Source organism: Bison bison, unplaced genomic scaffold (assembly GCF_000754665.1).
Source record: "Bison bison bison isolate TAMUID 2011002044 unplaced genomic scaffold, Bison_UMD1.0 scf7180017864304, whole genome shotgun sequence".
Classification (NCBI taxonomy): domain Eukaryota; kingdom Metazoa; phylum Chordata; class Mammalia; order Artiodactyla; family Bovidae; genus Bison; species Bison bison.
The window spans coordinates 2,121,352-2,148,380 of record NW_011494876.1 but is presented as its reverse complement, the minus strand read 5'-3'; the positions used below and the strand labels follow the sequence as shown (position 1 = coordinate 2,148,380).

Below are 27,029 nucleotides of genomic sequence, written 5' to 3'. Positions count from 1 at the left end.
ACATCAGCTAACTAAGTTGTCAACCATGTCTACTGTCACTTCCCATCAACTGACAGCAGCTGTATGGGTGACTACGTATAGAAGGACTCTGAAGCTACATCTTCACTGAGGAAGAATGAGCGAATTCTGATGGCTAACGTGGAAGCCTGGGAACCATATTTCCGCTCAAACCTAAGATTCTTTGGCCATCAACAACACACTGAGTTAGATGTTTTGCAAAAAGTGAAAGTTCACTCTGACCAAATAGATATATTTCTTTCTAAGCGAGTGACAGTGGCAGTGCAAAAGCTGTTATGCTTATGTCCTTACACAGTTTTGTTAGGCTGCTCTTGGAGAAAGCTGTATTCTCAAATGCTGAGGTCCTAGCTGTAGAGAAGTGAGACCAGAGCTGACAGAGTAACCAAGCTAGGTCAATACAAAATCATCTTCATTGCAACTTTATAAAACCACTCTAGTAACATTTAAAAAATTGAAATCACTCTAAGAAATGAGTGGATAAGCTACTAGTTCTCCTGCTTGACCACAGAAACTTCAAGAGCTCAGTGAGCTTGAGTTATGGCCACAGCCTGCAGCTGCGGAGCCTGCGGCCCCTTCAGGCACAGAAAGCAAAGAAGAAACAAGGGGAGGGAGGAGGGTGTGTGAGGACTCCACCCTGAGTGAGGCTGAATGACCTTGGGAAAGTCAGACTCTTGAGAGTCCCTTGGACTGCAAGGAGATCAAACCTGTCAGTCCTGAAGGAAACCAGTCCTGAATATTGGTGATGGACAGGGAAACCTGGCATGCTGCAGTCCATGGGGTCCCAAAGAGTTGAATACGACTGAGCAACTGAACTGAACTGAACTGAAGTCACTTCTCCTTTGTGTTCCCTATCTATAAAATCAGGGATGGGATAGGTAAGTTCCTCATCTCTGAGGACTGCATGTTTCCATGAAAACACTGGGAGCTACTAAGTGGAAAAACAGAAAATCAGATGAGGACAAAATAATAAAAGTGAGTAAAGTGGATGATGAGAGAGGTGAGGAGAAAGGAAAAAACTTAAGTAAGGATGACATGAGACGCAGATATAGTACAGGGATTGCATCACAGGTAAGTGACAGAATACCATTTTCTTTATGAATTTAAAAGTCAGGTTCATATCTAAAACTTTTGATAAGTAAATCCTTAACATACTACCCTTTTTTTTCTTAAAAGATAGACACCAGGTGCAAAATGTTACATTAATACTACTTGTAGTTGTTGGGACGTTGTTATCATTAGGCTATACAAGAAGCAGATTTTGTTTGGTTACTAACAAATAAATAGGAACTATTAGAACTAACTCAGAATTTGGATTTGCAAATAACCCAGGTGACATCACAGCTCCATTAAGCGATCAATACTGGCTGGGAAAAGCCTAGTATCCAAGTAGTGAACACAGTAAGTCTTTCTGTATTTTCTTGATTTTAAGATATTCCACCAACTTAATAACAGCCTTTTTCCACTGCCACTCTAAGAGAGAGAGAGAGAGAGAGAGAGAGAAAATATGTGCTACCTCACATTAAATGTTCCCATAAATTGAAAAGCACATTGGAATTTCAAAAACATTAAAAATGAGAAAAATATGTCTAATAAATTGAGGAAATAATGATAGCTATGTCCCTTGTGTCAGTTTTAGGCTGTAAGGTAAGTTTGCACAATTTTCAAGAGTAAAGTTGAACCTCCTACCTCAAAAAAGTATTATGCATGCTGAAACACACTGCATTAACTTATGTTCTCAACAGTGGTGACTGAGCCTACAGCCCAGATCTTGCCCACATCTGCCCCAAGACAGAAGGACAGATCGGGGCATTACTTGCCTTTCCAGGCTCATCACACTCGGTCCCATCAGCCCAGGGCGTGTGCTGAGTTCGGCAGCCTTTGTGCGCTCCATCCACATTATTGCACCAGAGCCGTCTGCACTGCATCTGCGCAATTCAGTTGAAGACAATTCAGTGACAATGTGATTCAGTGACATCAAGCAAGGCAAAGATTGCTTTCAACAAATGTTTTGCCGGTGATGTAGAGTATAGGTTAGAAAGGGTTTTTTTCTCTTGGTCTGATGAATGATAAAATATTCCAATGGATACAGACAGCAGCCCACAAGACACATTTCTCTGCCTGGTAGGGTTTGCAGGGATGTCAAAGGGAAACTACTGTGCAACAGGAACATACAAGATGCCATTTGGTCCTAGTAATGTCTCCTCAAATTACAGATGAGGAAACTGAGGCTGGCAGAACAAAGGGCAGGTCAGTATCACAATGGAAATGTATGATGTGAGTTTAGGTTTGCAATGAGCTATGACTGGCAAATAGATGGGGAAACAGTGGAAACAGTGGCTGACTATATTTTTCTGGGCTTCAAAATCACTGCAGATGGTGACTGCAGCCATGAAATTAAAAGACGCTTACTTCTTGGAAGGAAAGTTACAACCAACCTAGACAGCATATTAAAGAGCCGACACATTACTTCGCCAACAAAGGTCCATCTAGTCAAGGCTATGGTTTTTCCAGTGGTCATGTATGGATGTGAGAGTTGGACTGTGAAGAAAGCTGAGCATCCAAGAATTGATGCTTTTGAACTGTGGTGGTAGAGAAGACTCTTGAGAGTCCTTTGGATGGCAAGGAGATCCAACCAGTCCATTCTAAAGGAGATCAGTCCTGGGTGTTCATTGAAAGGACTGATGTTGAAGCTGAAACTCCAATACTTAGGCCACCTGATGCAAAGAGCTGACTCACTGGAAAAGACTCTGATGCTGGGAAAGATTGAAGGCAGGAGGAGAAGGGGACGACAGAGGATAAGATGGCTGGATGGCATTACCGACTTGATGGACATGGATTTGGGTGGACTCCAGGAGTTGGTGATAGACAGGGAGGCCTGGCATGCAGCAGTTCACGGGGTTGCAAAGAGTCGGACATGACTGAGTGACTGCACTGAACTGATGATTGGAGAGTGAGCAACTGAACTAAACTGATGATTGGAGAGTGGGTTTTGATTTCTGTTGTGATTAGTTTTGGTTTGACTTGATGTTAAAACTGGTATTTTTTCCTACTAAGCCATACATATTATGTCAGAAGAAAGAAGGGACAAAATATCAGTAATATTGCAGGCATATAAAAAATATGAACAGTAACATAATGGATACCCATATGTCCACCTCCAAAATTAAGAAAGAAGACAGTTTATGGGCCCAGCCTTGAACACTCATTCTCAATCCCAATCGCTTCTCTTTCTCCACATAGGTAACCATTGTTCTCGTGATGCTCACCATCTCACCATTCCCATTGCTTTTACTGTGTGTGTGTACATGTGCTCAGTCATGTCCGACTTTGCGACACCATGGACTAAGCCTGCCAGGTTTCCCTGTCCGTGGGATTTTCCAGGCAAGAATACTGGAGTGGGCTGCCATTTTCTCCTCCAGGGGATCTCCTCACTGAGGGACCAAACCCGTATCTCCTGTATTGGTAGGTAGATTTTTCACCACTGAGCCGCCTGGGAAGCCCACTGCTTTTACTACAAATGTTTAAATATCTACCGATAATGCACAGTACTTTGGCTTTAAACAAACGATGCTATTCAATATTTCAGAACATACAGAGGCATCCTACAATTTGCTATTTGCTTCCTCTATGCACTGTGATTTTTAGAGTCATCCAAGTTGATATATTTAGCTCTATTTCAGGCCATACTATTTTTTTTCTTGTAGTGTAGCTTGTTTTATTTATGCCACAAATATTTCAAAGAAATTACAAAATACTCAAATGGAGAGAACACAGAAACCACAACTTCTAGGTGTCTACTCTGTTTACACTGTGTAATCTCAAGGCAAACTACTCATATATACATTTAGCTTCAAGATACATATAAACATAGCAAATCAGAATGTACTCTGCTCTGCCACAGTGAAGTGAAACACAACTTTGAGGACAGTGAACAAGATACACGCAAAACATGGAAGAGCAAAACTCAACTCCAAAGCAAGGTAGGAAACCAAGGAGTTGGACTTCAAATACACTGCGGAGGCCCAGGTCTCCTACACAACCTGGAGCTGACCAGGTGAGCTTTTCAGGTTGTGGGTTTCCACATGGAAGAACCCCAAGCGGGACAAGGCGAGAAAACCAATATCTAACGAGAAAATGCCTTCAGACAGTTTTCAAGTACAGACTTCAAAGTACTTCACTCTCTTCTTTGGAAATGTGGATGATAGAGGACATGAAGAAGGTTTAACTGAACAGTAGGCATCATGGAGTGGCAAAGAGTCAGATACAACTGAGTGACTAAGCACACACGCACAGGCATCATGTCCTACCCAAAGGGAGAAGACGAAGGGCAGGCAGGAGCGGGGCATCTGTGTAGGAGCTGGGAATACCAGGAACACCCGGCAGGAAGGGGCCTGGCTCAGAGGTGAAGAGTCTGCAGTGAGAGCCTGCCCAGGTGTCATGTCCCTCCTTAGCCAGAAAGATAATTGTTCCCATGATGATGAGAATAAACCATACTCACAGTAGAAAAATTCAGAAGGTACTATTTTTTTGTTTAATAGAAAAAAAGTTTTAAATGACCCAGTCTTTTCTGAAGCTCTTATCCCCCTTTTATATTGAGAAAATACTCAGTAAAATAATTCTTTACCCTGGTATTTTAATTTAAAACTATAGCTGGAGCATGTTCCCATGTATAGTCACTTTTCAATTTTTGTATGATATTATTCCATTAAATGGAGATGGTGCAGTGGTCAAGAAGCCGCCTGTCAGTGCAGGAGACGCAAGAGGCTCAGGTTCAGTCCCTGGGTTAGGAAGATGCCCTGGAGGAGGAAATGTCAATCCACTCCAGTATTCTTGCCTGAGATATCCATGGACAGAGGAGCCTGGTGGGTTCACAGTCCACAGGGTCACAAAGAGTTGGATGCGACTGAGCAATTGAGCAAGCACACACATAAGTTTGCTTAACCTTTCTATTCTTGTGCTTGTAGGTCACTCCTAATGTTTGCTATCATGAATAGCAGAGAAATGAATATAATCATGGATACATTTTACACAAAATATTTTGTTATTTTCATGGAATCACTGTTCACTGGCTATCTCTGAACCTCTCCCATAAAAACACCCAAAGGAGTAGAATGGGGCATCCCATAGAAGAACAGTTCTGCTAAGCCTCTTGTTAACCACTGGATCATATCATTGGTCCAAATGTTCATAACACATACATCAAAGAATCACACACTTGCCAGCTGAGCTACCACCAGAAATGATTTCAAGCCCCAGGCAGTCATAGGACATGGTCTTGACCAGCTAAAACAGGGAAACAGTTTTGTCTCATGAGTTACTGAATCTAGAAGAGTCCCTATAATAAAAGTCTTCTGGACAAGCTGGTGGGAAGAAAAGGAGACACAGAGAAAAAAGGGCTGAGCTCTGTCATTACCAGTTCTGTTACTTTTCCCCTCCTGAGTCTCACTTACCCATTTATAAAATAAAAACCATAATGGTATCTTCCTTTTGGGTTGAGAGTGAAATGACAAAGTTCAGGAAACATCCAACACTGAGAACTATTACTGTTTATCCCCATCATCATCATTACTATTATCCTTAATAGTTAATGGACCACTCAATGAGTGGTATATGTTAGCATGAGAATCCAATGGAAAACTATGAATAAAAAAAGTTCACAATCTGGTTATGAGGGTAGAGAGGGACCTCAGACACTTACCATATATGGGCACACCTGAGAACCTGGTCCAAAAATCAATTCACATTGTTTATTCACGTTGTAAAGGAGGCCTGGCAGTTGATGAGGCAAAGGATAGGGTCTGTATTCAGGTTCGTTAAGCAAACATTCGCCGTAACCAGTGCTGTGGGAAGCAGAAAAATACAGGTGGTAAGGGCAGTGGATGAGATGTGACTGTCAGAGTCTCCAAAAGACAGTGAAGGTCATTCTGTCATTTTAATGGTAGCAAAGATTGTTCTTTTGTTGTTTTGCTTTTATTCTATTCTTTTCATCCAAACTTGAGTCCAGAAGCTGAAGTTCTACTTTTTGGTGTATACTTGTTTGTAGAACCACTGGCTACACATACAACATGCATGCATGCATGCATGAATGCTCAGTCACTGCAGTTGCGTCCAACTCTTTGTGACCCCATGGACTGTAGTTTCCAAGCTCGTCAGACCATGAGATTCTCCAGGCAAGAATACTGGAGTAAGTTGCCATTTCCTTCTCCACGTATACAACCAGGGGGAAATGTATACCTGCTTCAGCCTTTATCACATTTCAGGGCAATTACTCTAAAATGTTTATTTTTGGTCATCTTTTCCAATAGAGTATAAGCTTCTTAGGGGTAAAAGCTTGTTTGGGATGAAAAAAGTTTGTTTTTCACCCAAATATGGGATCCCGTCCATAGCAATCAGTGTTTAGTAAATATTTGCTGATTGAATGGGTAAGTGAATAAATGACTACAGTAAGAAACACTTTAGATCATCTGGTTGAAAAAAAAAAAAAAAACAAAACCCCCAGCAACCTGCCAGTTCTTCCATGTTTCTGCAAACACGTCGTCTGGAAAATTCACACCCAGTGAGTTCTGATTAACAAGCCCCCTCTTCCCTGTGGCTGGGGAAATATACACCCAGTGACCTTGGGATAATCACTTAACCTTCTGTACATCTGGGAGAGAAGAGCAATAAATCTGTGACACAAGGATATTGTATAAAGTAATTGGATCCTTGAGCATCCTGGTGGGAAACTTAAAAAAAAAGGCAAAAAAGGAGAAAGAGGGAAGGAGATAAAGAGAGACAGAGAGAGGATGTTTTTAATTCAACAACATGGAGGTCTGTGCAATTTTCATCTATCCTGTAATGTTCTTTGGGGATGTCTCACTTCCCTATCTCTTTCCAACCCCAAATTACTAACTTAGAAGCACATAAATATTTGCCTTCCTTCATCATGTTATCATATACATGGTCTCTTCCCCAAGACCTGAACAGATTTCACAGCTTTACTAAGAATGAAGCAACATTTACATATTCTCTTTAAGACCTCAGCATTTTCTTCAGCTCAGTCTGCAATCTTCTAAGTGCTGGCGAGGACATGAACTACACAGATGTCAGAGAGTATTTTTCTTTTCCCTCCTCCCAGGAATGTCAACAAAAATAACAACTCAAAAGGAATGCTTGACTCTACGTTTTCTTTCCCACAATGAGTTCACTGCATGTAGGTCAGATGCTAGCATGAAGGCTGTACTCAAAGTTCGAGTCTTACTCTAAAAATTCAGTGATATATTTTCGACTACACTTTGACCACATCCAGGGGTTGGTGTTGAAGTTCAATGTTGGGGCCATGACGTGCTGGGGGCTCTTGATTCCTTCTTCTTTGCACTTATTGTTGTCATCATGAGGCATGTTGAACCTGAGGCCGAGAAGACAATGATAATAAAAAGTCAATAAACAATAAGGGACTGAGCTGTTATAATTGCTCTGACAACGCAGCTAAGAGAAAAAATTTAACAGACTACTGCATTATGGATAAGAACCTGAATCCTGGTGAGCAGAACAAAACTTACTAGAAGATTAAAGGTAGAGAGTAGAATAAAACATATTTCTGACTCAACTGAATATAAAGTGCCTTTAATGTAAAAAAAAAAAAGAAAAAGAAAAAGAAAAAGAAAAAGATGTGAACTGGGCCATTATTTGGCTTAGCTGTATTTTGTGGAATTGCAGAGGCTCTGCGTGTGCTGTAGCTGGTGCTAGAATACAGTAGTTGGAATTCCTAACAAGCTGTTAAAGGCCAATTTATAGAGTCAAGAATTTGGCAGGTTATGATAACACTATTCACATGAAGAGTCAGTCAAGTGTCAAAACCTGAAGCCAAAAGCTTTCTAATGAGAGGCTCACGGTGGGTCTTGGCATCTCCTCCTTTTTGGGTCATGTTGACAAACGCTAAAACCATGTAAGTATACCGTTATAGAGCTATACAAAGTTCGTGCACAATAAAACCCATTAAGGAAAGCTGCAGCACGGAAACCAGAGGCGTGCCAATTCAGTTGGCTTAACTCAGAGATGGCAAATAGTTTCAAGCTTCACGCCAATGACAATTGATTGGTACTGGCTTCCTGAAAATCTGGGCACAAAAGAACTCTTAAATTAATCTAGGTTCCACCCCAAAAAATGGCTATGATGGAGTGCCAACGTCCTCTTGGGTCTGGGAGGGAACTCAGCAGCAGCATTAACACATATTTGCCATTCTTGGCTTAGAGAAAGGAAGTGGGGGAAAAAAATGACAGGAAGCATTTCTCAATCCAGAAACATCAGTTCTATGACCCACATGCCTTTCTCAGTCAGATAATTATCCACTGGGCAACAATCTCACAAGGGCTTTCCTCTCTGGATGACTATTCCTAATCACAAAACTGATGCATCTGACTAACTTGGCACTTAGGGAGAAATTCCCCTTACGAGTTCATCTTTAGATATGAAAACAAGAAAGTCAGACAGAAGTAAACTCACTTGCTTTATATAAAAATAAAAGCTGGAATAAAAGTCTGTGAGGTCCATCCCAATAATTTCTCATGTTTTATTTCCTTTTTCTTTTAAAACCTTAGGACCCTCAATAATGGCCAGATGGGAAAACTCCAACTCTCTTGGTTGGACTTAATAGTAATGGATGCTTAAGAGTCTATTTTCTTAAAGAAATGACTGCCCAGGATTCTAAAACCCAGATGCAGATTAAGTGTAACACCTCCATCAACAAACCTAATACAAGAAAAGCTTTCAAAACTTGCTTGTTTCTCTCTGGTGCAAAGGAGCTGGTGTTTATTCCCCACACCACCATGACTTGATAAAATCCAGTTTATTCCATCATGTAAACAGAAAACTTTTTTTTTTTTCATTCAAATGTCAGGCATGTTTGTTCGTAGCAGGGGTTATATAACAACCATTCATCGAGCACTTACTAAAAAATAATTAACAAGACTTTTTTAGCATTCACAATGCACTAGCCAGTGTGTTAAATGCATTTGATGTTTTATTTAACTTAATTACTTATTTGACCCAATGAATAGTACGCTATTACTATTCACATTTTACAGAAGAGGAAATTGGGAAGTAGGAGGTTTAACTATTTGATCAAGGTCACATGGTTATTAAGTGAGCTAGAACTGGAGTTTACTTCAGTCTAATACCTCCTGTTTTGGAATATATACAAACTACATTCTCTCCTGTGAGACAAGATATGGACAATTTTTCAGGAACACTGTGTAAGGATTTCTGTGTTCAGTAGAGACTCAATCACTTCCCCAATTCTTCCTGACTCTCAGATTCTCAGTGTCTATGAAGCTGGTACAAGAAGGCAGGAGCTATTTTTGAAGCATCCAATGACGCTCACCAAATAACAGGTTGGTTGCTTTTTCCTCCGAGCAGCTCTCGGATTTTATTTTATCAGAAAGTCATGACCATAACAACTTAACATTTAATTTTGAAAAAGTTAATTAGAAAAATTTGTTAGAGAATATGGTAGGAAATTAAAAACAAAAAAGATTTTCACTTTTCTTAACATAAGAACAAAGCTAACTCTAGGAAACAAAGTGCCAAAAAAAAATAAATAAATAATTCACTAACAGGCTAGGAATACACTTTCTGTTTAAGCCACAACTTACATCATTCGCTGATTACTTGATTTCTTATTTCCTGACACTTTTGAGATAAGGTGTATATGTATTGTTTCCATCTTACAGGAAGGGAAATAGCATATATTTTCCTCAAGTCAAAAGGAATGTTGTAACAATTCAGTCCAGATCTTGGCTATCTGGCTACCTGCTGACTTCTACCCTAGAACTGGTGCTCCAACATCATACGCTCCTATGCCTTCATTAGCTACCACAATTTGGTTGGCTACTACAATTTGGTTAACTTAATATCTCTAAGTCAAACACACAGACTTAATATCTACTTTGTGGGGATTCTAAAGATTAAGGGAGATAATACAAATGAAAGCTCCTGGAAACATGTCAACAGCATAGTTTTTACAGGGGAGTTGTCTGTTAACTGTGAATTAAGACTTCTATATGGCATAAATATTTTGTTGTTGCTATTTAAAATTCTTACATTCCTTAAAATGTCAATTTTATAACCTGGCTATCTAAAAGAGGTTTATAAACTCTTTGGGGGAAAGGAATTAATAGGAAATTAATTATATTTCTTTACACAGTATATTTTTGTTAGCCCTATTTTGGGAGGAAATGTTAATTTGTTGATCAAATACACCTTTGCCCTTGGAATACATTCTTGTCTCTGTAACTCTCCTTGTTCCGTGTTCTGGGGCAGGAATAGCTTCCCCATTGAAACGTCACCCTATTCCTCACTATGAAATCTACATCCCCTATTTAAAGGTCTAAAGTAATTTACTAGGTATCATGTAAAACAAAGAAATGAAAATCCTCCAAAGATTCTGTTAAAATAAATATGGGGGAACTGAGATAAAATCAACACCGGAGTTAAAATCAATACAGGACTTGTCAGAACCTTTACTTCATGGCATTTGGCCTTGGCACTCCAAACATGGCTGGGAAAAATTTTTTTTAATCACTGGATTACAACACCCTTATTTCGCCCCATGGACCATCCTCTTGGAATCAGCATAAGAGTACCAAACTTTGGGAAATGCTGGTAGAATCAGTAATTTTCAAATCTAGTTCCAAGAAATCCTTGAGTTTCATGAAGGTATTTGAGAAATCAAGGGACAGAGAGACAATTGACTAAGAAGGACTCTGATGCATCACAAAGGCTTAATTGAAAGTCATGCCTTTTTTATTCTGTAAATATTGAGCACGTGATGATATTTCCATTGGAGAATAAAAGGAGTGTGCTCTTAAAATATACTTGAAAATATATTCATTATATGTGGAATTGGGATAAGAGACTGTGGAACTGGGATTAGAGATTCCTCTATACATGCATATTGCATTACACCTACCATAGTACACTCCATATAAAGTGCCTTCAAAAAACATTTGGCAAATGAAAGAGTTTGCTTAATAGATGATGTTATCTCTAAAGTAAACATCTGACATGCGGATCGATACACAGCTATTTTTGAAAATTATTTCAAAAAGGTATAAGTAATTTAATCACTGTAGATAGAAAAGATAGCAGATAAAAAACTGGAATAATTTTGAGTAAATTTAGACTGTTTTGCCTCACATTCTAACAAGGCTTTGTCGCTAAAGAACAAAAAGGAAAAACCAATTTCATAATGACCACTTAGTGATCATAAATAGGAAATGGTTTCTTTTTTCTCTGTATCTTTGCTCATTCTTTCCCCTGAAAGAGGGTCACCTCTGTTCTCAGAGGCTAGTATCTGAAGGACAAACTTGTATAACCAGAATCAGGAATCATCTGGGTTTGGGAAAATTGTGCAGGCCACAGCAATGCTGGAGGACCCTACTAAACAAAGATAAGTTTTCTGGGCTGATATACTCTCTGCTTCAGTGGAAGGGATAGAAAGACCCTCTTTCTTCCACTTTGAAGTAGGAAAGGAGCATATTAGACCTTGCCTGGTAAACCTGTTCAGTTAAGCCAAAGAGACACATGAGCTAAGGCCGAACAGGGTGCACTGCATTTACTCAGCTTTCTGAAGTCAAAGTCATTTCTCCCAACAAGGTTCAAAGCTTTTCAACCCTGCAAACTCAACTATGCCTCAAGAAGTGTCTTACACCTTTTAAAGTCCACTGAATGCTCACTGATGCAAAGGAACAAAAGCTTTAGGTCACTGCAAATGAAATGAAAATATGGAAAGGAAACATACACATGGCCCAGTTCGTGGGCTATTGTGAAAGCTGTACTCAATCCACTATCTTCACTGATAGAGCAGCTTCTGTATGGATCACAGATGGTTCCCAGTTCAGCCAGACCTATTAGGAAGGAAAACAAACAAACAAACAAACAAGGATTTACTTTAAAAAGCATTTGTGGCTTAGAAGAAAAGCATGTCATAAAGTGTTGAAGCCAGAGAGGATACACACAGTAGACTCACCTAATGTATCACATTTGTCATGAGCTCTGCAGATATCCTGTCTGAAAGCAAAGCAGACTTGCTTTAGGGCCTTGACACCCAACAGTAAACACCAATACAAGCAAACACTTCAGCCTTTCAGGTATTCGCACCACCACTACTTTAGAGATGGGGAGGGATGACAAAAAGCTAGTTAACAGAGCCAGGGGTTTGCAACTCAAAAAATTTATGAATCACTGGCTTACAGATTAAAAGTTACATTGAGTCGTCTCCTGTCAACCAGGGTAGCCAAGGGCAAATGGAAATCTTTCCACCCAGGATTTTCCTCATACCTTGAAACAAGTGATTCTACTTTCTGAAAAAACATTCTGAGAAGGTTATAAATGGCTTTCACTTAAGTTTAGTTAAGAATGTTTATGACCATATCAAAGATGTTGATGGAAGACACAACTATGCCAGCATATTTCTGTACTGTCTGAGCCACCAGGGAAGCCCAAGGCCAGCATACTTCTTTGTTGCCCTGCATAGCATTTTAAATATTTTGAACTAGAAGCTACCATTTAAAAACTAGGAGCGTTCACATTTTCAAAAAAAAAAAATCCTCATTTCTGGCTTCTTACAGAATCACAAAAGCTGGCAAGACTCTATGTATATCCTGCACAGTAATGACCAGATCAATCTGAATGGCAGCTGCCCCCTCTATAAGGGCGTTTACTTCCAGGACTGTCTAACACACTTATTGCCTACTTGGTAACTATGGGTTAGTGGTTCTCAACCAGGTGTGACTGTGTCTTCTTCCCCATGCACCCTCAGAGAGCATCTGGCAATGTCTGGACAATAGTTTGGCTGTCACAGTCAAGAGGAGGGAGAGCTGCCAGTATACAATAGGTAGAGACAAAGGATGCTGCCAACCATCCCGCAGGGCACAGGGCAGTCCCCACAACACAAAACTATCTGATCCAAAATGCCAATAGTGCTAAAGCTGAAAAAAACTGGACTAGGGGCTGGCTAGCAGCAATATACAACCTTATCCCATCAACTTGACAAGAAACTAAATACTGGAAGGATAAGACGTCCATATACCTCGTTACAAGAACCGCTGTATCATGCTGGATTCCACCTGGATGGTTCTTTGAATGCTGCCACTGGCAAAAGTTTTTTAATGTTGTCTGGGCATTAAAAGATATGGAAGGTCCTTCCTAAATACAGACAAGAATTATGGTTGATCCACTGTACCAACACCAATTAGATATGCCATTTAGGATACAGAGAGAAGCAAAAAGAAATAAAACTTTATTACCTGTTCATTATGAATCACAACTAAGTTCACAATAACAATATTAATTAAATTTCCAATACTTGGGTCTTTATAGATAGAGGCTACCTGCAACCGAGATAAATTTTTCAGTTAATTGTGAATTCTTTGTAAGCAATAAGCAAATCACTTCTTACACTGGTCTCCATGGCTTTTTATGGTTCATATAAACATACGCATTTTGGAGTTGTGAATTTTCATTCAGTCAACAAATATTTCTTAAAAATCTCTTTGTAAAATGCATAGATGGCAGTTTCAGAGAGTAAATAAATGCAAGCAAGTTTAAGTTTCAAGGTGTTTTCCAAGGAAACCACATTGCCACATAACTTAGCAGTTCTCAGTGCCAAAACACTGGATATTAATTTTTGATTGAGCTTTTTCATCCCAGTGGAAGCTGGACTGCCATTTATGCAATCTCACATGGGCAACAAGCTTGCTAATACTGTTGGTGTACCAACCATTTATATTCTCCATAATCTGGTAACTTTTTTTTTCCTCCATTATTACCGTTAATTACTAGAGCTACACCCATTGAATGCTTGTCCAAAAACTGCATATGCCTTTGCATTTAGTCCCCATAGCAACACTCGAACTAGGTATAACCATAATCTTTGCTCAGCAAATGAGAAAAATGAGGCTCAGAGAAGCTAAGCAACTTGTCCAAGACTAAACAGAGAGTGGTAAATAGCAGAGCCGGAATTCTCGAGCGAGATTAATTTGACCTTAAGTCCATGCTTGTCATTAAAATGCTTGACACATCTGAATTTATGGGGTAGAAATGGAGTTGAGTCTGCAAAGGGCATGGCTAAGTTCTTCTTTCCCTCCACCAGAGTAGGAGAGGGCTGGGGCACATGGGACTGAACTTGAGGAAGGGGGTGAGGGAGAGTGGGGGGAAGAGGCAGGTGGGTGGGGGGATGAGGAACATAGCAGTGATTCACAGCACAGGTGAATTCACAGGGGATGCACAAGGAGAGCCACAGACCATAGAAAGGAAAGAAGAAACTCTAAATGGATGTTCCCAAAGGGTGGCTTTTCATATGCATTTGGGGAATGTAATACAAGTAGATTTCCATTCAAATAAACTAGGGTCAATCTATTGATAGGAATGCTAGCCTGAGGCTTAAAATGAATGAAGGCAGAGCATATGGATTATTATGGGACAATCTCCAATATTTCAAGACAATAGGAATATGTAAAACCATATTACATATGCTCCATCTCTGAAAAAATACACCCATACATGTTTGCCTAAGAAGTGTCTAGAGCTGCACTGTCCAACATGGTGGCCACCTGCCAAGTGGTCACTGAACAACTGAAATGTGGCTTGTCTGAACTGAGATGTGTTCTGAGTGTGAAGCCCATACTGGGCTTTAGAGTCTTACTCATCTCATTAATATCTTTGAAATAACATTTAGATATAAAACAAAATACATGATTAAAATTGGTTTTGTCTGTTTCTTTTGTGTGTGTGGCTAACAAAATTTTAAATTACATTCACCTATGTTTTTAAACATGGCTTGCATCAATTTCTATTGGGCAGTGCTGGTTAGAAACATGGGCAAATAAACTTGCCACATAGGTGGCCTCTGAGAGACTGGGCAGGGTAAAGCACTTAGGCTTTTCCCCTAGTCTTTGGATCTGCTTCATCTGTTTTTCTATCATGCAAATTTATTACTTTTTCAATTCAAGATGGGAGCAGAAAAATTCAAAATTTAAGTGAGAGATTCCTAAGCCTCACCCCAAAACTACTTAATTAAAAATCCTGGGGGTAAGGGATAGAGACATTTTACAAAGCTCCACCACTGACTCTGATTCACAACCAGCGCCCAAATGTCTTACCGGGGATCCATACCTGGCTGTGCCGGTTCACATGTCAAAGGGCACTGATTTGGAGAAGTGGACAGGCTGAAGATCACATGCAGTCTCTAAGCTACGTTTCTGGCTTTACATGATCATGGACAAGCAACCCAACTCCTGTGAGGTTCAGTTTTCTTATCAACAAAACAGGAATGACAATCTACCTAGCAGAGTTGTCAGGAGGACTAGAAATGATGCCTTTTAAGTAAGAAGTACATTGTCTAATGCAGAATAAACACTATTTATACTCATTATTGTCATTGTCAAGAGCAGCCAATGAATAATCTTATGTTCTCTTCAGTCACTTGCCTGAATTGTTGAAATGTCAGCCCTGAATGATCCTCCAAAGCACTAGGTGGAAACCCATTCCCAAAGGCACATTTAGAAACATGATAAATCACCTACTTTTGAAGATACTTACAATTGACATTAAAGTTAAAATATAATGTTGAAGGTTTGCTCCATGGTATAAAACCATTCTGTTGTCTGCTACCACCATCACTTCTACAAACCGTGGATAGGATAAAAAACGTTTTGTTCTTCTGTGGGTCCCCTTTTCCCTTGTGCTGTCTGTTTTGCTACCATTGGCAGGAAGCGTGCTTGTGGTTAAGCTGCTATTTAACACGGCCATGTCATCAGCCAGGCTACTCCTCCCTCTCCATTTTCTTGTCCTCGTTTTCCTCTTGTCCTTACTGTGACTATTTCTATGTTCTGTAACAAATCAGATGGCATGCATTACATTTTGAGCCACATATATTTCATACTAAGAATTTGACAGGTCTTAAAATGATGCCTCTGTAGTCAAATTTACATACAAAAATCAAGTTGTACCCGCTATGGACTCTCCAGGTAAAACTCAATCTGTGCTCTCATTTAAATGACTAAAGACTTGAAATCAGCCTTCTTGGAAGCTTCCATGTTGTGTGTGTGTGTGTTAGTTGCTCAGTCATGTCTGACTCTTTGCAACCCCATAGACTGTAGCCCACCAGGCTCCTTTGTCCATGGGATTCTCCAGGCAAGAATACTGGAGTGGGTTGCCATTTCCTTCTCCAAGGAAGCTTCCATAAATGCTCAGGTAAATTATTAGAAAATCAGGCCTGAGTTTAGGGGAAACAATTGCTTATTCTCTTCATTTGGTAACAAAAGTCTGACTGGGGTTTAAGTGGTTTGTATTCATTGTTCTTTGCTATTCATAGAGAAAGGGCCAACAAGGCAGCTATAGAGCTCTAGAGAATGGAAATGGAGATACTTCATGTACATCACTTTTCATATTCAATGAGATACAGTGTAAAGGGGCCTGAGCAGTGTGCAAGGTAATAGTACAAAGAACTACTGAAAATGCATGACAGGGTATTATTCTATTACCATATTCAATCACTGTAATACATGAAATGTAAGAATAGAATCACTGCTGTTCAGTGCCTACAAATTTTTAATTATTTCAGGGCTCAGTTAAGGAAGTAGATTATACTCAGAGAGTATGAATAGGTATTTGGGACTGTGATATATAATACCAGATGGGCTCTCCTCATTTCTGATTCTAGCCTAGGTACCTCTTGGATTCTACACAATCTTGCAGTTGAAAGTGTGGACCAACAACATCTGCCACCCCTGGAAGCTTGTTAGAAATATAAACTCTCAGGCCCCGCTCTAGACCTGATAAATAAAAATCCACATTTTAACAAGATCTCTAAGTGATTCATATTCATGTTACAGTTTTGACAAGTACTAGTTTTGAACCTGGTTTGAGGCTTGTGTTGCTGTAGGTGAAAATACTCAGTCATCAACCACACAATAAACAAAATAAGCATAAAAGTGCCTGCCAAAATATGCTTTGAGTAAAAACAGAACTTAATCAGTTATCTTGCCAATCAAATCATAAATGTGTTTCAAAGCTTTAATGCCACTAATCTGTAGTCCAAATAGGCAACAGAATTGCACAACTAAGAAATAATGCTTTCCTAAAACACAATTAATGGAATTTATTACACCAGTAATAACAACAAGTTAAAGTTTTAGTCCTTTCAATTTGAGGGGCTCAAATATTTAACCATTATAAGCTATTTCTAAAACAATCAATTAGGCCAGCATGTGTACTTTGCCTAAGTAGAGTGTTTTAGTGGTTGTTAAAACAGCGATATCAGTCCAAACTGTCAAACAAGTTATGTGTAGTGCAGCTTTAGATAATGTGACCAGCCCTAAGCCTGGTACACAGTAGGATTCAACATTAGACTATTTTTCTTCCAGTCTCTCTTTCAAGAGTATTCATATATGTATGCGTGTGCACTCAGTTGCTTAGACATGTCCAGTTCTTTGTGATCTCATGGACTGTAGCCCGCCAGACTCCTCTGTCCATGGAATTCTCCAGGCAGGAATACTGGAGTGAGCTGCCATTTCCTCCTCCAGGGGATTTCCCCCAACCCAGGGACTGAACCTGCATCTCATCTGTCTCCTACATCAGCAGGTAGATTCTTTTACCACTGAGCCACTTGGGAAGCCCCATTCATATATGTATATCCATGCCATATAGGTACTTAGGCTGTCATTCCAATTTTAATGCACCAGTGATTATAAATAAATATGAATCAAGCACCTACTACATGCCAGATATTGAACTAGGCCCTTTTACATTGTATCTTATAATTCTCACGCAGAGAAAATTACCTCTACTGTACAGATGAGGAAAGTAAGTCTCAGAGAGATTAAGTAACTTGTCCAATGTCACATATAGGGTGTGGTGGTATCAGGAATCAGGCATGGATTTGATCAACACCCTAAACAGTGCTCTTTCTATCACACAAGACTACTTAAGAGCTAGGAACTGAAATGGGCTCATGATTTGGTTGACAGTTTCTAAACTGAACCCATACTGGAAAATAGTATCTGGTGCATATTTTCACAAACACTAGCTTTTTATAACAGGTGTATGGAGGCCACATTGAAAACTGGATGTTAGTTTGTACTGTATTTCAGATTCCTCCTCTTTGTCAAGTATCTTAAAGTGGAAGGTTACGTTTTTTATTTGAGATCTTTCTTTCCGTGTATGTGTTGCGTCATTTAGTCGTGTCTGACTCTTTTCGACCCCATGGACTGTAGCCCACTAGGTTCCTCTGTCCATGGGATTCTCCAGGCAAGGATACAGGAGTGAGTTGCCATGCCCTTCTCCAGGGGATCTTCCCGACCCAGGGATCGAACCCAGGTCTCCCGTATTGCAAGTGGATTCTTTACTGTTTGAGACATTTAAAACATAGCTATAAATGTTCTTCCCAGTCATGCTTTAGCTGCATCCCATACATTTTGATATGCTGTGCCTTTATTTTCATTTATCTCAAAGTACTTTCCAACTTCTTTGATTATTCAGGAGTGTGCTATTTACTTTCCAAATATATTTGAGTTTCCCATTTTTTCTGTTATTGATTTCCAGTTTCATTTTACTGTAGTCAGAGAAGATACTCTGCATTACTTCTATGATTTTAAATTTATTGATATGTTTTATAGCTTTGCATATGGTTTAGTCTGGAGAATGTTCTATGTGTACTTCAGAATAATGTGTGCTCTGAAGTAGACTGTTCTACAGATATCTGTTAGGTATATAGTTGGTTTACAGTGTTGTTCAAGTTTTCTATTTATTAGTTAATCTTCTCCTTAGCTAGTCTACCTACTACTGAAAGTAGTATTGAAGTTTCCAACTACTACTGTTGAATTTTTTATTTATCTCTTCATTTCTGTCAGTTTTTGCCTCGCACATTTTGGTGCTCTGATATGAGATGCACGTTTGTTTATAACTGCTAAATATTTCTAATGAATGGACCCTTTTACCATTATAAAACATTTTGATAAACATTATATCAGTAAAGTGAAGTAAGCTTGTCACAAAAGCCAATAAATTATATGATTCTAGTCATATGAAATTTCCAGAATAGGCAACTCTATAAAGACAAAAGTAGATTAGTTGCTAAGTGCTGGAGGCAGGGTGAGGACCTTGGCAGGGGAGTTGATAGCTAATGGGTACAGGGTTTCTTTTTCAAGTAATAAAAATGTTCTATTATTGACTGTGATGGTGGTTGGCACACAACTGTGAACACACTGAAAATCACGGGACACTTTAAATGATGAATAGTATGGTATGTGAATTATATCTCAATAAAGCTGTGAAGAAAAGAAAATATGTTACTTAGTTTGTGAAAAGCAAATAATCTTTACTTACTGTCTTCCATAAATATTTTGACTTAAAAGATTTATTTAGAGAGAAGTATAACTGCAGCAAGAAAAATACTGAGGAAATACTATATAGAATTCCCTCTTACGATCACATAGAAGAATCATCTCTAGAATCATCAGGGGGTACTTGGGCATGGGAAAACCTGAGAATAAATCAGGCACTAATTGCAAAAAAAGTACACTTAAGTAGCAAAGTTGAAAAAATTAAGGCATTAATCATTAAAAGAGATTTCTAACAAAGAACAGAAATAATGGAGAATAACTCATGCAAATCCTAATACACCTGGAAGACATTTCATTCACAACTAATCTTTGTATCAAAGAAACAATTTAGTATGCTATATATGGTATAAAAATCCAGGAATAAAATTATGTTTTCAGAATCAAAAAGAGCATCTTCTATTACATACTTCCCCAGTCTTTTATCCATCTGACCTTTTATCTTAATGAGTTAGAATATTTATTGACCTAATTAGCCCAACTAATTTCTACCACATTAACCATTTTAGCAGGCAGTTTTGAATTTGGCTTTACAAAGACTAAGAGCTTTAATGATTCAAACATTCACTATGACTACAAATCCAAGAACATTTTTACTGAGAATGGAAAAACCAGACACTTTAACTGGTATATCTGCTCAACTCTCTTGCCTCTGAATAGAAACTGTTAATATCAGAGAACGATTTTCACCAAGGGACACACATTATCAGAATAAAACGAAAGCCATCCACATCTCTCTTTAGTGACCTGATAGCATAATGGAATGAAGCTTAGTATTTCAAATTTGCAATGTCACTTTGCTAATAGTTTTATCAGAATGAACTACATAATGAAATTTCACCCTGGTAGAAAGCACGGTATAAATGATCAGTGTATTTTTGCTCTTCATTTTACCCACATAAAGCTTTACACTTATCACTTTTTAATAAGATATAATTTTATACTATAAAATTCGTATTTTTAAAGTATACAGTTCAGTGGTTTTTGGTACATTTATAGAGCTGTGTAATCATTTCTATTATCTAATTTTAGAATACATGTATTGCCAAAAGAAGAGACCCTGTACCCATCAAGTTATCACTCCTCATTCTTCCTCTTCCCCTCAGTCTTTGGCAATCATTGACCTATACTTTGTTACCTATGGATTCGCATTTAATACAAATGCAGTCATGCTTTTTGGGTCTGGCCTCTTTCACTTAGCATAATGTTTTCAAGGCTCATCCATGTGGTAACTTGTATCAGCACTCTATTACTTTTTGGTGCCATCTAGTATTCTCCTATACAGATGTATCACCTTTTGTTCATTCATTCATTCATTAGTGGGCATTTGGGTTCTACAATTCAACTGAATAATGTTGCCTTAAATAAGCATGCATGATTTCTTTCTGTGACTATGATTGGATTTCTATCTAGGGAGAATGACTGTTCTTTTTAAAAACAATTTTCTGGCTTAAAAATAATTCTAAAGACAAGCTGTTTGTACCCTTAAATAATCTTTTCTGAATCACTTCTCTTGGCCTTAGTTTTCTGACCTCTTCAATGGGTATATGAATAGCTGTTTACACCCTTAAGGGTATTTTGAGACTTAATAAAGTGTATAAAAAATTACTTCCAAATTACAAACTGAATTTTAAAATCTTTTTTTTTTTGTATCTATTTTATGCAAAGCACTGGCCAAGTAAGTTGAAATAAACAACAACAAAACATAAATAAGACTTGGGAAGGATCCTTAAAGACAAAGTATCATAAAAACTTAAGGTAGTATCAATATTAAAAAACATGACAGCCAAAAAAAAATTTTTTTGCTTATTTACTGGCAAAAATGTTTTAAATGAACTTCATTTCACATTGCCATGCCATAAAATGCATATGGCATTACTAAACAACTGGAATTATTTTAGAAAATAACATTCAGGCTTGGTTATTCTGTGTTAGTTACTCACTGAGTGCTTCCCACCCATTGGGGCTGAGCTAAGGAGATTTGAATGTTAACATTAACAGCTGAGAAGTTAATCATTGTTCTCTATGTTTATAAGGTTGATCAAAATTTAACTGAAATTACCTTGAGGCACTGAGCCACCTTTTGACCTCATGGTCTATGTGGGCAGGGGAATCACAGCACAGGACCAAAGGGAAGACTGGAGTGCTGGGATTTTACCAGGTCTCCTTTCTGCCTCTCCAGTACGTGACAGCCAGAAGGAAGTGGACAGGAGTCCGCAGAGGCTCCACACCTGGATTCTGGAGCCAGACCAGCCCTGGTTCATGGTCCTGCCTTAGCATGGCTCTAGCTGCCCTTCTTGGGCAATTTCCTATCTTAAAGGTTCAGTTTTCTCATCCGTAAAAAGAGGATACAGACAGTACACACTTTAACGGGTAACTGTGACGGTTAAAACAGAAAATATGAAAAATGCCTGCTGCACAGAATGTGGTTCACAGGAAAGCTCCATTTAATATTTACTGTGATAGGAATTATTAGTTGTTATTGCTTTACTAGTAGTATGCAAAAGAGCCCCTCTTTATAAATTTGAATGTTGACATCAGAGTTTCTCAAACAAAACAATTCTATTTTTGGAAGAGTCTTCTGAAGGAAAGGAGGGAGGGACAGGAAGAAGGAAGGAAAGTCATAAAGACCAGCCCCCTGTTCCCTTGGAACTTGCAATGTAGGTAAGAGGCGCATGCAGACTGACGTGGGAAGACCCAGTCCGAGATGTAATGAGCTGGAAACAAATGCCACAAACACTTCCGCCTCTCAACTGGCTCCAAAGACTGATAGCATACAACAAACAAAAAGTGGAAGCTGAGGGCAGCTCCCGCCCTCTGTTCTAGTCATGTTTAAGATCTACCCTCAAAGAGTTGTTCAGTGAAACCGCCAGAGAGAGACTCGATGAGACAGGAACCACAGTCTACTGGGATCAGAGGAAGATGGGTAAACAAGCACAATGCAGGGAAGAAAGAGATAAAACATAAAACAAAAATAGCCATAAAACCAATGAATGTTCTAATATAAAGAACAATGTGTTTCCAGAAACTGGATGGGGAAGGAACTAAGGGAAAGAATTGTTCTGTGTATATAAATTTCTAAAGCATATGAATGAAAATCATCAAGACTTAATTTTTTTAAGGGTACTCAGTTTGATAGCCTAAAAAACACAATGAATTCCTAGATACTCTAGACAGTCACGTACCCAAATGTGTCCCATTTCTCTGGACAAACTGTTAGTTTTGGGGTGGGGGGGCAGGGGGGGAATGGCATGCCCAGTCCAACATCTAACAGTGCTCCACACACAGGGCTAGGGGGACAAGGGTGCAAAGGGCCATGGCGGGAGAGATTTCCCTTTTGGCTGGCCAGAACCTTTATGGACAATGTTTCCCCAGTAGCAGTTTACAGAACATTAGTCCCAGAAGATATTTCCCAAAACAAGCCAAGTGAGTTCGCAAAATACTTTATACAGCATTTACATCTGGGACTTTCTCCATACACAATAGCATTTTAAGAGCTCTGAGAAGTCTTGAAGAAAAGAAACCAGTCTACGTTTTGTTTATCCATGGAATCAGGAAAATTATGGGATATGGGCCAATTTATGAGGGGATTAAAAGTCCTTGAAAACAGAGATGAAGAGGAGTATACTGACGGACTTTCCTCTTGGGGAGAGAAGGAAATGCCATTGGGAGAAGACAATTAGAAGCTTCTTGCAGTTCAAGGGGCTTTGATAAGTGGTTGGTGGTGGGTGGTGGGAGGCATATCTGAAGGTCATCACACCACCTTCCAAGGGCTGTGTGCCTCCCCTATACTGGGGAGGTAAATTTGCTGACTCAGGCGCAGAAGCTGAGACTCTTGCCCCAAAGGCCCTGCTGCATCCTCCCATATTCAGCATCCCCCAGCTCCTTCAACTACATGCAGTAACTACAACAACACTGACTACACTGTTACAATAATCCTGGCTCACATTTAAGCCTTCCACCTTGCCAAGCACTATTGAAAGCACTTTACATGGACTAACCTGATCCTTCCTCACAGCACCACATGTGACAAGCCTTATTAGCTCCATTTCATAAATGATCAAACTGAGGCACCCTTGAAATAACTTCAGAAAATATTTAAAACACATCTACTTGAAATAGCACAATGCTGAACATACCCGGGCCTGTATTTTATAGGTCTTAGAGTTTGTTTGGTTTTGCTATTAATATCCTGAAATAGACTCCTAGGGAAATGTTGGTTTTGACTCATTCCATCTCTGAGCAATAAGGGGAGATGGGCCCTTCTGCCCAGCGGGGTCCCAGCTGTCTACAGTCTCCATGCACTGTCTGCAGCCTGCTTCCAATGGTTGTTTCACAGGCCTTTTTGTGACATGACGTGGGATCTTCCAGGCCAGCGGTCTCCAGGAGAAATAAAATGTGAGCCCCACATGGAAGATAACAATTTCCAGCAACCACATGTTAAAGAGTCAAAAGAAACAGATGAAATTAATTTTAATGATATATTCTATTTAACCTAATACATCCAAAAATATTGGGTTGGCCAAAAAGTTCATTTGGGTTTTCCACATCATCTTACAGAAAAACCCCAACAAATCTTTTGGCCAACCCAATATTATCCTTTCAACAGGCAGCACCAACGCCATTTCAAGGGCTCTGGAGCCACATGGAGCTATTGGCTATGGTCCAGGCTGGTGCATTCTAGGCTCTAAGTGTTTTCAGTGTGAACACAGGAGGCACCGTGATGTGCTGCTAAGAGTTTGGGAGTCAGAGAGACCTATATTGAAATCCTGGTTTCTGTGCATTCAATTTGGGACCTTGGGCAGGTCACTGAAGCCCTCTGGGCCTCAGTTTCCTCATCTGCGAAACGGAGATAATGATGATTCTTACTTACCAGGGTGGTAGGAAGGGTTGAATCACTCAATATACAGGGAAAGTGCTGAAACAGAGCCTGGTGCAGAGTAAGCGCTATAGAGGTATTGGCCACAGCAACTCATTACTAAGGTTGAGCAGCCTTTTAGGGCTGCTAGAATAAAGGGGCTTCTGCTAACATTTCTGTGCAGCTCCTGGTGGCCCTGTGATGCCCACAGTGGGTCTAGGTATGGCTCCCATATCACAGACTAAAAGGCACTTGGGCTGGAGTCCTTTAAAAAGGCTTCTAAACAACTCCTAGAGAGCATATCTCCCACATTCCTTTGATACACCAGTCTCCCAGTTTCCAGGCAACTGAGGACAAGTTTACCCACTAGGCCTGCAGTAGAAACCCTGCATCATGATGTCCATATTCTGGCCACCACGGTCCTGAGTGCTTGTAAGGACACACTGTACTCTGATCACAGCTTGAACTCACCAGGGGCCCTCCCAACCACAGGCCACCAGCCCGCAGCATCCTGGCCCAGCTCATATATTCAGTTGCTATATATTCGGTGCTTGCTGTGACAACTTAATCCCTTAAGTGAATTAAAAGCCTAACCTCTTTCTCTATAGCCTTGATATACCTTTTTAAATGCTCTCACTAGTTTATTCATAGTTATTACACTTACAATAAACCCAGTGGCACTACCAAAATCCCATTTGAGTTGCACCTCTGAACATCCTCTTTCCAGGCACCATGCATTGATTTATATTTTATTTTTATATTTTCCCTGATTTACAGCCTGTAAAGAATATAGGAAGGAAGAGGCCTATGTTTGTTCAGGGCTCATTTTTCCATTCACTTTGGCTCCAAGATTATGAATCCCTTAAAAATTCGGAGCCTCAATCCTCTTATCCACAAAGACAGAGAAGAGAAGTTAACTAAAGTTCATTCCCATATTGAAAACTGATGAGTTCTCATATTTAATAAGATAAAAGTGAAAAATGTGGAAAATGAAGTCTTAAGATTCAAAAATTGCAAAACCCAACAGTCTCCTCTCTTGGCCACTCAGAGAGGATATGAAAAAAATGGGTAGGCACATAGAAGGAGACAGAATAACTGCAATGGAGAGAGACCAAGAAAAAAGAAATGTGCTATGCGTGATGTTAAAAAATATCAAGGAAGGGACCATATATGTATCTCCATTTCTCACTACAAAGTGCTTATTTTGGAACTGCTAACATAGGTGACAGTTTCTAAAAACCATTTCTATTCTCTAATTTGACTTGTTTCACTGGAATAGCATAAAATGTCAGGATTAGGAAATATGCTTAAAAGAAAAAAAAAAACAAAACTAGCTCATAATCAAGTTACCTTTCAAAAACCATTATACTGCCCACAAAGGAACTTTGCGGGAAAATGGAGTCATGTCTCCCATTCCTGTTTCCCCCAAAATGTGTGGTCACACACAGCTGAATCTCACACTGCTGACTTCTGCTATGCATGCCTCCGTATCACTGTCCTCTGGTTTTCTCTCTTGTGTGCACATAATGTGAAGTAGAACACAACTGCATTCTTAGGGATTCAGGGTTTCTTTTGTAAATGTTTGCATCCATTAGGCAAGAGGAACCTATTCCTATCATTAACTACACGGCTTGAAATTGAAAGTTATGTTTCTAGATATCAGCTAGAAAGAAACACAACAATGTCCCTTTCCATTGGCACAGACTATGGCTTTGAATAACTAGACTTACAGAAGTCTTTCTGAGTCCATTTCTCTGCACCTGTGTCTTGGACAAACGCTATACTGCTCTGTCTACTATGCTTTCCTGCAGCGTCATCCCGTGACAGCATGAAATCCACAGAACATGAAATGTTTGCAATAAAATAAGGAAGACATATTTGAAATAAGGGTCTGCAAATGAAAATGAAACAACAAGCTGTAGTCTGGGAGAAAGTATTTACAAACTACATTTCTGATAAAGGGCTTATATCAGAATATATAAAGTACTCTTCACTAACACAAAAACAGATGTTCCAGGTTTTTTTTTTTAAGGAATGAATTTGAACAGACACTTCACCATAGAAAATACACAGACGGCAAATAAGTACATCATTAGTCATTAGGGAAATGCAAATTAAAACTGCAATGGGATACCACTACACACCTACTAGAATGGCTAAAATTAAAAAACAGAATCAGCCAAATAAAATATTGCCCAAACCAAGTCCTGGTGAAGATGCAGCAGAACTTTTATACCCTGCCATTGGGACTACAAAATTGTACAGTCACCTTGAAAAGCAGATGGGCAGTTTCTTATAAAGTTAAACATATGCTTACCATATAACTCAGATATCTCACTTCTAGGTATTTATCCAACTGAAAACGTATGTTCACCCTGAAATCTGCATGAAAGTGTTTATAGAGGTTTCATTTTTAATTGCCAAACTTTATCCCTCAACTGGGTAACAAACAAATCAAGGTCTACCCATACAGTGGAACACTATTCAGCAATACAAAGGAATGAGTTACTGATGCAGGCAACAGTGTGTATAAACCTCCAGTGACCATGCTTAATGATTCCAGTGATACGACATTCTGGAGAAGGCCAAACTAGAGAGACAGAAAGTAGGAGGCTGCTGTAAAGCACAGCAGGAATCATTCTCTATCTTGATTGTGATAATGGTTACCTGACTGACTGTATGCCAAAACTTGAAAAATTGTACATTGAAAAAGATGACTGTTTTCTGAGTATAAATAATATCTTAATAGGAAAAAAATGAAAATACTAGAATAT

At 39.2% G+C, this 27,029-nt stretch overlaps 1 protein-coding gene across 3 annotated transcripts in view; it reads right to left on the bottom strand.

Annotated features, from left to right (window-relative positions):
* ADAMTS9 (ADAM metallopeptidase with thrombospondin type 1 motif, 9) overlaps positions 1 to 27,029 on the bottom strand; it is a 163,607-nt gene that overhangs the window by 120,556 nt on the left and 16,022 nt on the right. For all 3 annotated transcript variants that reach the window (XM_010851525.1, XM_010851526.1, XM_010851527.1), the window contains 8 exons: positions 15,598 to 15,887; positions 13,305 to 13,388; positions 13,088 to 13,203; positions 12,026 to 12,066; positions 11,798 to 11,903; positions 7,259 to 7,405; positions 5,717 to 5,858; positions 1,836 to 1,943 (listed from right to left, as the gene is read on the bottom strand). In XM_010851525.1, the coding sequence (XP_010849827.1) occupies positions 1,836 to 1,943; positions 5,717 to 5,858; positions 7,259 to 7,405; positions 11,798 to 11,903; positions 12,026 to 12,066; positions 13,088 to 13,203; positions 13,305 to 13,388; positions 15,598 to 15,887 (1,034 nt within the window). The remainder of the gene's footprint in view (positions 1 to 1,835; positions 1,944 to 5,716; positions 5,859 to 7,258; positions 7,406 to 11,797; positions 11,904 to 12,025; positions 12,067 to 13,087; positions 13,204 to 13,304; positions 13,389 to 15,597; positions 15,888 to 27,029) is intronic.